The following is an 11,996-nucleotide window of genomic DNA, read 5'->3' as shown; positions in this document are numbered from 1 at the left end:
TTGGGTGCAAAATTAACAAAAAGATTTTCAACCTAAAATGTATTGACATTTTATTTGTAAACTTATATTAAAACAAAGGGAAAAACAATAAAAGCATTGGAAATACGTGTAAGAATGAAATTAGATGTCACAGAATAAAGTCAATTAACTGAATGTATGTTCTCCAAACTGTCAGGTTTATGTGTGTTCTTCTGTTGTCGTCTTTTCTTCTTCTTCGCTTTAAAAATGGGAGAACTCAGGTACTTGGTGTCTGAGAACTTATCTCCACGTCTCATTTTGCTGTTAAAAGAAACAGTTGAATAATCAAGGGCTGGTATCATAGCCTGGTAGAACCCACCTGACCACTAGTAAAACCAACCTGATCACTGTGCAAGCTACTGATATCATACTACTAAAGGTAAGCTTTAGTATCATTTCCAGAGCAGTCCTCACCAGTTGATGGGTGGCAACTTGTAGCTAACGGCAGCTCCCCGTCGCCTGGCCCGTCCTGTGTCTTCATCATCCGTCCAGTTGGTGTTGGTTAGTGGCTTCAGGGCTCTTTCTGCTACTGTTGGTAAAACATAAAACAACCATTAGAATACCTACATCTCACACAAATAAAGTCAACAATAAAATCCTTCGTACCTGGAGATCTTTCAGCCATAACCTCAGCCGACTCTTTATATACAGCAACCTTGTGAGCAGAAGAAGCAACCCTTTTAGGGCTTGAGGCTGGAGTGTCAAATCCAGTTCCATTTGAACAGCTGACATCCACGGAGGACTCCCATGGAGGCCTCTGGTCCATGAGCAGCTCCCTCAGGCTCTGACGTACTCCCTCACCACTGTCAGGAACTTCTGTGTTGGTCTCAACAGTTGATAATGACACATTAGATGTCCTGCTGTTTGTGTCACCATCATCCTGGGACAAGGAGTCAGGAACAATGTGGTGCTTCCTGTTTCTGGTGGAATCGCTAAAACTATTGGGTATGACAAAAGTGGCTCTACATCTCGGTTTAGGGCCATGGTTGGACCGGGGCTTGAAGCTGCTGACTTTGAAGTCTGGACTCAGGACCTCAAGTGAAGACAAACGTTCATGAGTTTCACAGCTCTCCTCAGCGGTGGCAGAGTGTGTGATGACGTGCAAAAATGTTGGATCCGCCACAGGCTGTACTTCTGCATTTTGTGCTGCAGTGCGTACACCTATACTACTCTGGCTATCCAGAGTCTCACTAGACAAAATATAACCTGCACCCCCAGGCACCAATCCTTTAGTGCTGCTACTTTTAGTCTTTTTTTTCCTTTCCTTCACAGGGGCAAGACAGTAACCCTTCTGTGAATCAGTCTTCATCCTTGATTTTGCAGTCTCTACTCTCCTGGCTTTCTTGGGCTTTTGCTCTGCAGCAACTGAAATGGGGTCACCGATGTCCCATGGGGGCATTTCTTCCTCAACACATAAGCTTTCTTGGCCCTCTGAATTCCTTGCAGGTTCCTCGGTAGCAAGCCATGGACGTTTAGAGGAGGCATGAGTTTCTTCAATCCCAGAGTCTGTAGTCTTGCGCCCAGCAGCTAGACAGTGATCTGGGTGAGGACCAGTCAGATGCTCCGTTTCTTTCTCTTCTTCTGCAACAGAGTCATACCCTGTAGTAGGACTGCACGCCAGCTTTTCAGCCCAAGCATCATCTAATATTGTACTGTTCACCAAGGAGCTGTCCCTGTTCACCGAGACCACAAACGTCCCTCTGCCTTTCACTCTGGTGGGTCTCTTACTGCTCCGTGTAGTGGACCGAGGTCTGGAAGCACTGGAAGAGCTGTGTGATTCCCTGTATTCATGCAGGGTGGCATCCATGTCTACATAGGCTGTGCACCCTTCAGGAGAATGAGACTCCTCTTCAATGAGAGATTGAGGCAGAAGGAATCGATCCTTTTCTGCTTCAATATGTAATTCATGGTCCACCATGACAGGCTGTGCTTTAGTCTTCCTGCGTTCTTTGGATTTCTTCTGGCTCTTTCTAGATGTAGGCTCATTAGAAATCACAAAATTAGAAATCACAAAAGTCTTGTGACCTTTAGTTTTAGTGACTTTGTCCTCTGTGGCATCTATGACCAATGGGTTTGACCCGGCTAGTTTAAATACAGACTTCTGAGCTTCAGGGTCATCGAAAAAGTCATCTTCAAATGGGTCAGGTGATACACTTCGATGGGATTTGGATTGGAGAAGCACTCCAAAAGTTGTTCTTGGGTCAAACGGTTTTGGAAAATCTTGTGTTGTTTTATGGGATTCTCGGGTAGGTTTTTTGTGTTTGGTGATGCGAGAGGTGACATAAGTCTTTCTGCAGGCAACAAGGGATTCTATCTCACTGGCTGAGTTCTCTATGAAGTCCTCTTCTCTGTGTTCTACATCCACACCATCCGCTGTAGGGTTGTCTGTGTGTAGTGGTGTTGCGTAAAACACCTTTTGTATCGCTGTCGGCAGCTCCACGTTTACAGCAGAGCTCTTCACCTCTAGATTCTCAACAACACGTGTTGGCCCACTGTTCTTATTTCCAACCTTCACTAATGGACAAGGGATTTTTGTCTTTGGCACCTTCAGTTTCTTCGGTCCACCAGCTTTCTTGGGCTTGGTCTCCACTGTAACGATTTCAGCAGCGCTGTCCCCAATAGTTATCTCCATCTCTGTGTCATTGATGGTGGTCTTCTCTGCTTCCCCGACAGTGGTCTTTATTGCAAGCGCCAATGTGGTCTCCATCTTTAAGCTGTTTGGATGGTGCACAACTTTATCAGTACCAAAGGGCTGTAGAATATTAGTTGTGGAGACAACAGAAGGCAAGACTGCTGGGATAGGGTCAAGTCCAGTGTCAAAATAAATCTTTGACCACTTTTCCACCTCATCTTTTAGGCTACTGGATTGTCGGGATGTTCTCTTTTGGGTCGATTTCAAAGTATTGTCCACCTGTTGCTCCATCTTATTAATGCTGTCTGTAAGTTAAGAATAAATGTGAGTTACTGAAAAACTTCAATAATCAACCTAATGCTGAAAGGTCATGCATTCCAAAATGTGGGGTAGTTCTGAATTCTCCATGCTCCAGCCCCCTTACCTTTACTGGCATTGGACTCTGATGACCTACTTTGGGTCCCAAAAGATTTTGTGGACGTGGTTCTTCTGTCATTTACTACAACCTGTTGGCTCGTGCTGGTCTGTTTTGAAGGGGACACCAAATCCCTGGACTGCTCTGCTATGATAAGAGGTATCTGAACCGCAACCCTAGAATGAAAATAAATATGGGGGGGAAATGTGTGAACAGAAATAATTGACAATAAGACAGTAACTGTATTGCTGTAACAGCAAACATGAATAGGAGTCTCATTATTACCTCTCCATCTGATCATGTTCCTCTTTTTTATCGRGGGGTGGCTTATTATGGTCTTCAGATACTTCAGGGGCATCCTTTGTCAGAAAGAAAAACAATTTAGCAGGGCTCTACGCTGACATTTTTTACAAAGAGCACATGCTCCTAAATAAAAAGTACAACAACAAAAAGTAGGAGCACAGTGAAAGTATTTGAATAATAAGATATGTGTTATCATAAGAAATAACTAAAAGTTCATGAATAAAAGGTTTTTGGGGCGTTCCATGCTCAATCAAGTACAATGTACCCTCAAATATTTGACTCACTTGTGAGACAAAAACCTTCAGCTGCCCCTTTACGGGGCAGGAGCCGTTACCGTGGTAATGGTGGGACTCCCATTCAAAATTAGATTCTCCAACGTCCCTTCCCTAACAGTTGAGAAAGCTCAAACGAACTTTGAAAAACAAGCTAGCATGTGAACAAAACGATGTAAATAGCAAAGAAACACAAGAAGAAAGTCACACTTTAATAGACTTTTGGGTAAACTCAACCAACTTCATGCCTGTGCACTTCTAAAAATGAATCCTTCAGCACCACACTCAGTGCCACAGGGTCCCAGGCACTGTTGCTGCTCCCCAGACCACTGAGGTAGATATTACTGTATGAGCAGATACTGTTGCACAAGGTGAGATAAATAACTATGTAGAGTCCTTCCTGTATGATTAGCTACCAGTTATGAGACAAAATGGCAGAAATAGTTTTGAAAATAGCTACGTAGCAATTTATTTCGCTATAAATCACAACTTGCACATGTGCTCATACTCGACTTTTTCAGGTCGCACACATCTACTTTTAGGTGCATATGCGAGTAAAATGGTTGCAATGCATAGAGCCCTGTTTAGCATAGTAAACTGTAACATAGGCTACTTATACTTACCTGATACCATAGAATCAGAGGACATACTGGAAGAGGACTTACATTTTCATCAGAGAAGAGGTCCACAGCCCTTTCCAAGTTATCCAAAGTGTTGCGTTGAAAGTCTTTCAAGATTATAATCTGTAAAAGGATATTGTTTTTAGTTGTTTCTTTACAGCACGAGATTTATTTATGTAATGAATAGTGCTATAGAAGTTGAATAAACGATTTTTCTCATTATTACCTGTCAACTACTACCATGCTTTTATTTTTTAAATTTCACCTTTATTTAACCAGGTAGGCAAGTTGAGAACAAGTTCTCATTTACAATTGCGACCTGGCCAAGATAAAGCAAAGCAGTTCGACACGTACAACAACACAGAGTTACACATGGAGTAAAACAAACATACAGTCAATAATACAGTAGAAAAAAATAAGTATATACAATGTGAGCAAATGAGGTGCGATAAGGGAGGTAAAGACAAAAAAAGGCCATGGTGGCGAAGTAAATACAATATAGCAAGTAAAACACTGGAATGGTAGATTTGCATTGGAAGAATGTGCAAAATAAAGATAGAAATAATGGGGTGCAAAGGAGCAAAATAAAGAAATAAATACAGTAGGGGGAGAGGTAGTTGTTTGGGCTAAATTATAGATGGGCTATGTACAGGTGCAGTAATCTGTGAGCTGCTCTGACAGCTGGTGCTTAAAGCTAGTATGTCAAACTAACACTGAAGTCTGTGAGAAAATAGATCAATATTGTTACGAAGAACACCTCTAAATAAGTGTCCCGGTAAGGAGACACATTTAGATCCCACTATGTCTTATTCAAAGAGATGGACTCAGTCCCTCTCTAACCCACCAGTTGTTTGTGCTTGAATCTGCGAATAGCCAGGTCAAAAGTCAGAGACTCCACTTGTTTCCGTAGGCGCACAGCTTCCACTTCAAGCTGTCTGCTTCTCTCCCTCTGAGCCACCAAGGCCAGAGCCAGAGCCTTGTTGTTAGTCTTCAGGGAGACCTTGAAGAACGAGGATGTGTCTAGAAAATACAGAAATTTGAAATAAACATATTATAATGCAGTATGACTTACCAAGTTATCTGTCATTAACCAACAATAGACTATTACAAATGAAAAGCTAATCCACCTCTTACATCAATTTAGTGATGGATGCTGTACGCTACTTACTGAGAATCTTGGTCTTTATCTTCGATGCCACTGCTAGTGAGTTATGTTTAGCAGCCTTCGAGGGCATAGATTTYTTCCCTGGTAACATAGTTGAGAGGAGGGTCCTTCCCTCAGCTGACATGTTCATCCTGATCCTGGAAGCATAAAAAGGACAGTTGATCAGCCTTTGGTCGACAATCAATCTACCAGTAAAGAATGTGCATGCGCCTCCAAACTATCAAAATGAATATGCAAATTACAACTGCACAGTTTCTCTACTAAAAATAGCTATAGCCTGCTGGCAGAACTAACGTAATCTAGCTAGCTATAGCAATGATACTTATTGACATTTCATCTGTTATCATAATCGTTAACTACAATTKACCTAGTTTACGTTAGCTACGTTAGCTAACTTGCTAGCCAAAATGAAGAAATTCATGTTAGACAGTTAGCATAGCTAGATTACGTTAACTTGCTAACGTTACTTACCGGGCGTTATGTCTTCTTATTTAAAATTGACGAATTGCTATAGCTATGTATTTGAAACGTTACTATAGCCGGTGAAAACGTTACCTAGTTGTATTTACATGCTAGCTAGATTACCGGTGGCTCAGCTTAAACATAAACATTCTAGCAACCAACCAGCGCCGCTGTTTCAAGTAAAAAATAGGCGTGCTCTTTGGACTACAACGAGCTAATCACAGTTGAGATCGCTCATTCTAAATTCTAGCCCTGTCTGGGTCTAGACCAATCATGTCTATAAACCCTGGACAACAGACCAATCATGTCTATAAACCTTGGATGACTAAGAGGGCGCTGTATTGAAGCCACAGCGCAGCCATCTCCTCAAGTATAAATGTTTTGGAAGTTATAGAAATGCAATTATTCATGTCTACATTCGTTTTTACACGTTTATTCTATTACAGACACTTTAATGCACACATTTAAATTATATTATGTGAGCTAAACATAAAAATAAAAAGGAAAAGATATATTAAAACATTTTCCTTAAAGTATTATTATTTAGAGAGTACTAATGTTACTGTCCCCAATACAACAACAAAAAAATACTTAAATACATGTCATTTTGTCCTTGAAACATTTGATTGAAATACTGTAGAATTCCATTAATTCTTATGGAGGACTCCTGCTAGTTGGGAGTGCCAATATGGCCGACCGATGACTTCAAAGATTCGCAATGGCCAATACATTTGTTTATTTTTTAATAAATTTTTTTTATTAACAACAAATCAATACAGAAAGTACATAAGGGAACACAAGTATATATAGATTATATATAATGGACAATCGAGCTAGGGGGTACAATATCACATTAAAATTACACAAGGACCTTAAGGGACATACATACACTTATAATTCTAACAGCTTTTTTGTTAGTAGAGTATTTAACTGTCTTAAAATACAGTTCAATTTCTTTTTGTTTGTAAATTTACATTTGTGTATATGAAATTTTAGCCAAAAGAATAATGAAATGAATTACATAAAAATGTTTCAGCTTATTTCTATAGTATGTAAAGAATCCAAGCAGTACATCTCTCCACAATAGGTTAAAATCTTCATAAATGTGTTCAATTATAAATCTACTGATGTCTTGCCACAGTTTTCTTACATGAATACAATGCCAAAAAAGATGCAACACTGTTTCTGGGTGGTCATTACAAAAGGAGCAATTTGAGTTGATGTTTTCCTTAAACTTCTTCATATAGTGGTTGGCAGGATAATATTTATGAATAATTTTAAAGGAAACCTCCTTAATTTTGTTAACAAGTAGGTATGTGTGTGGCAACATCCAAACTTTTTTCCAACAGATATTAKCAATAAATCCATTCCAATAAGGCATGACATAAGGTATAGATACAACATCCTGCTGAAACAAGGTTCGTATCGCTCTGTTGTTGAATGGGCCAAAAGAGAAACAAATCTTTCCTACTGATGAGTCAACAGGGTCAATAGAAGGTAGGCTCTGAGGGTCAGGTCTTGACACGTTCCTGAATAACAGAGCAACACCTGAGGGAATGGCATCTAAAACAATTGCAAAATCTTTAGGTGTTACAGGGACCTTGTAAAGTGATAAGAATTCGTTATAACTGAGTAAAAGACCCTCTGCATTTACCAGTTGRCTCACCAATAGGATATTATTTCGGAACCAATATTCTAAAAACAAAGAAGTATTTTTATACAATATATCCCGATTATTCCATATATAATATCTGTGTGGAGAAAAATTATGTTTAGAAATTAAGGACCATGACAAGAAAACCTGCCGATAAAAAGCAGAAAGTTTCACTGGAATTTTGTCAATATTATAATTGCACAACAACATGAAGATAAGGCCACCAAAAGTAGAGAAGACATGATGAGGAATAAAATTCCAGATAGAAGTGGGTCTTCTTAGGAATTGTTTTATCCAATTGATCTTAAAAGTATTATTTAAAGTAGTAAAGTCCAGAAAATTCAGTCCACCATTCTCATAAGTGTTCATGACAACAGTTTTCCTAATGTAATGGGTATGGTTTCTCCAAAGAAAGTTGAAAAGCATCTGGTCTATCTCCTTGCTTATTTTACTGTCAAGATATAAAGATAGAGCGCCATATGTTAGTCTAGAGATACCTTCGGCCTTGGTTATTAGGACTCTACCTTTGTAGCCATTGATTTAGCTTTTTCTGGGTATTTTTAATAAGAGGGTTAAAATTTTGTAAGCCTCCAGACTTCTGATCCTTTGTAATGGTTATGCCTAAATATGTAAGTTCTTCTTTTACTGGAATACCATAATATGAAGGTGTCACACAATCTTTGACAGCTATGAGTTCACATTTATTAATGTTAAGGTATAGACCAGACGCTTTGGAAAAGGATTGTATCACATTGATCGATATGGGAATTTGGTTAGCGTCTTTCAGAAAAAGTGTAGTATCATCAGCCAGCTGGCTTATAATAATTTCTTTACCAGCTATGGAAATACCTTGTACAGAACAATTTTTTTAAAGAATTTGTAAGAAGTTGGGTGATTAATAAAAACAGATACGGGGAGATAGGACAACCTTGCCTAATTCCTCTCTTTAACTCAAATCTAGTTGAGGTGCCATATTTCAATTTGATAGAGCTGTTACCATTTGCATAGAGAGTCTTAATAGCCTTACAGAAAAAAATCCCCAAAGCCAAGTCTCTCAAGGGAGTGGAAGAGAAACTGATGCTCTACTGTGTCAAATGCCTTATAAAAATCTAAAAATAATATGAAGCTATCCTCAGTTATTAGGTCTGAGTAGTCAAGTATGTCTAATAATAGTCTGACATTGTTAGATATATGTCTGTTCCTCATGAAGCCAGACTGTGTTTCATCAATGATTGCATCCAGGACTTCTTTAATTCTTTTTGCTAGTAGTAAGGCTAATATCTTATAGTCATTATTAAGAAGACAAATTGGACGCCACTTATCGATGAGCAGCACTTCTTTTTTAGGCTTGGGTATCAGTGTTATTAACCCCTGACTCATTGTAGGAGGGAGAACATTGTTTTTAATACTCTCTAAAAAGACTTCAAATAGGAAGGGAGCTACTTGTTCAGAAAATAATTAGTAAAATTCTGATGTAATTCCATCAACACCTGGTGATTTATTGTTCTTTAGATGTTTGATAGACTCTATAATCCCTTCMACTTTGATGGGTTCATCTCACTGTTTAGATTCTATATCACTGATAGAGTGAACATTATTCAGTGAGTTAAAAAACATATCTGTGGATTCCTGACAGTACGTAGAGCTATACAATTTTCTGTAAAAATTGCTACAGTATTTAGAGATTCTTTTTTGGTCATCTGTAATAACACCATCAATGTTTAATTTATGGATAGTGTTATTTTTAGAGTGAMATTTCTCAAGTCTAAAGAAATAGGATGAATTCTGTTCTCCCTCCTCAATCCATTTTTTCCTAGATCTAATAAAGGCTCCTTCTGCTTTTAATCTATATATATTATCCAGTTTATTTTGTAACTCAATTAGTTCCATCTTCTCCTCCCACCGAGAGGCCGGCTGGGGACCTCTGAGAAAGGGAAGTTATCTTAATGATCACCTTTTCCTCCTCAGCTCTTCTGGTCTTAGCAAGATTACTACCATATTTTCTAAGGTATTTGGACACCTCAAATTTAAAGAGCTCCCAGTTCTTGCAATAAGATTTTTCTTCACAAGCCCTTTCCCAAAAGTGTGAGAGCAGATCTTTAACCTCAAATGTAACTATATCATTATTTAATAATGAGCTATTTAGCTTCCAGTAAGATGCTCTRCCAAGGTTAGTATCAGAGGTAAATATTTTGATATCAATGTAAATGGCCCTATGGTCTGTGAGGGGAGTAGTACAGATATTTGTAGTAACACACTCACTTTCAATACATTTGGATATAAGCCAAAAATCTATTCTGGATTGTCTGGAACCTGTTTTGTTACTCCAAGTGAATGATCTGTCGGCCGGATACCTCTCTCTCCATATATCAATAAGATCAAACTTTTCCATAAAAAGTATTAAACCCAAATTCTGATTGGTTGGTCTACCTGGGGGCCATCTATCAGTTGAATTATCTATTGTAATGTTAATGTCCCCTCCTATCAATAATAACGAATTGGGAAATTTAGCCAATTTAACCAATGAAGTATATGTTTCTCTATAGATTCAAGCAATTCATCATTCTCATGTTTGGTGTTGTACCCGTAGAAGTTTACAGTAATGAGCGTAATGTCATTGTAACTGAGCACAAGACAAATAAAGTGACCCGAGGGGTCCCATTCCAAGTGTAGAATATTACCACCAAAGGTATTTTTCATTGTAGTGACGCCAGCGGAGCGTTCAGATCCATGGGAAAGCCAAATATCGTTGCCMCACTGTGACCTCCAGAAGTTGGCATCAGTCGAAATTGAGTGAGACTCTTGAAGAAAGCAAAAATCTGTTCGTAATTGTTTAGCAAATAAAAATAAGGCCTTGCGCTTCACATTGTTTCGTAACCCCCTAGCATTAAGAGAAACTAAAGACAAAGACAAAACAATAAAGATTATATACAAGTATAAACTGTAGTAGGATGAGTCGAAGACATAGGAGCAGTGAACGTAAACGATAAGGTACCGAGATCTGCACCATTTAAGTCAATTTAAAGTGAAAATATCTTATTCCATAAACTTTGAGCTAGACGTTATCCGGCTTTGAAATTCAACTCAACTGAAAATTATGTTCAAGACCAAACCAAGGGTTCTTGTAGTAAGAGAGACTAAAAACCCTCTTTAGCGTAATCAGGAACTATTCTGAGAAATAAATATAAAATAATAATTTAAATAAAAGGGTACCTACTATTTTAAGTGCATATGAAAACTGATCATAAAATACTTGAATAAAAAATGTTTTATAGAGGCAAGTTGATTTGTTGCTAAATGACGTTGACATGTCATTACGTAGAATACWYAATAACGTTACTCAAATTGACTGGCCATCTTGGCAAAAAATATGATTTGACATTTGTTCAGGTACAGACTCCCACTCTTCTGTAAATTTTTGATTGAGACATGTTGATTGATGTTGTAAGTTTTGTTCAAGATCAAACATTCGTGACCAACTATATTCATTGGGTTTGGCTCGTCGAACGCTTACTACTGCTGCTGCAGTCAGCCAACAATGATTTATGCTGGCTGTGCACAAGTTGAGTGCCTGCTGGTGACGTCACAATGCACTTTTGCAGCCAGGCACGTGTGTTGTGACTGAGTACAAAAAAATCGTTTTTGTGTCATTTAGAGGGAAAATGCGTGCATTTTAGCGTTTGAGTCACTTTTCAAAAGTTGCTAAAAGTTCAAAATAAATGTTTTAAAGTAGCTAAATTTGTTGCTATGTGCTGTTTGAAAAAAAAAGTTGCCAGGGTAGTCTGAAAAGTTGCTAAATCTAGCAACTAAATTGCTAAATTGGCATCGCTGCCTACGCCAGTGTGGCGAGAGTTTGAGAGTGAACAAGCAGTGATGCCAATTTAGCAATTTTGTTGCTAGATTTAGCAACTTTTCAGACGAATGTTTGATCTTGAACAGAAATTACAACATCAATTGTTAGGATTTATGTTTATGCATAATAGCCTGTTAGCATATTGATAGAAGAGGAATATTGTTTTGTTACACACATGCACGCACAACCCCCTCTGTATAGTGTGTGTAGGTGTAAGGAATGACCAACACAGGCCATAAAAGCTGTGGACAGTCTGGAGAGGGGAGGGGTGCAGCTCTCTAGACCAACCAAGAGTTTAGAATACTGGACAATACCATATTAGGAACTGTTTTAGTGTAGAATCGACAGACCCAAGACGGAGCTAATCTACCCAGCAACCAGATGGGGACAAAGGGCCAGCAAAGGGGGGCAAAGTCTAAACCACGTCCAGCCTCTACTGTGATAGGCCAACTGGACACGTTGAGAATAAAATTGTCATAGTATAAAAACTACTATTTGAGTACATTCCACAGTTCTCTGTTCATCCTGCGCGGTGAAACAGCGAACCCGTATATACGAAAATTGCATTTGCCATTCATTGTTTGCGGTAATTAAACATAATT

General features: G+C 38.7%; 1 protein-coding gene across 1 annotated transcript; it reads right to left on the bottom strand.

Moving 5' to 3' along the window:
* Positions 1 to 33: 33 nt before the first annotated feature.
* Positions 34 to 6,087, bottom strand: sgo2 (shugoshin 2). Its single transcript, XM_024006085.2, has 9 exons — positions 5,897 to 6,087; positions 5,429 to 5,562; positions 5,105 to 5,280; positions 4,306 to 4,383; positions 3,351 to 3,424; positions 3,075 to 3,241; positions 625 to 2,955; positions 433 to 547; positions 34 to 279 (listed from the first exon to the last, which is right to left on the bottom strand). Exons 2-9 carry the CDS (start codon positions 5,553 to 5,555, stop codon positions 141 to 143), a joined length of 3,207 nt encoding a protein of 1,068 aa, XP_023861853.1. The 5' UTR covers positions 5,556 to 5,562; positions 5,897 to 6,087; the 3' UTR covers positions 34 to 140.
* Between the last annotated feature and the right edge of the window lie 5,909 nt (positions 6,088 to 11,996).

The sequence above is a fragment of the Salvelinus sp. IW2-2015 genome, linkage group LG2 (assembly GCF_002910315.2).
Source record: "Salvelinus sp. IW2-2015 linkage group LG2, ASM291031v2, whole genome shotgun sequence".
NCBI lineage: Eukaryota > Metazoa > Chordata > Actinopteri > Salmoniformes > Salmonidae > Salvelinus > Salvelinus sp. IW2-2015.
Note: the sequence above shows the minus strand (reverse complement) of the source record. Positions and strands in the feature narration are given on the sequence as shown.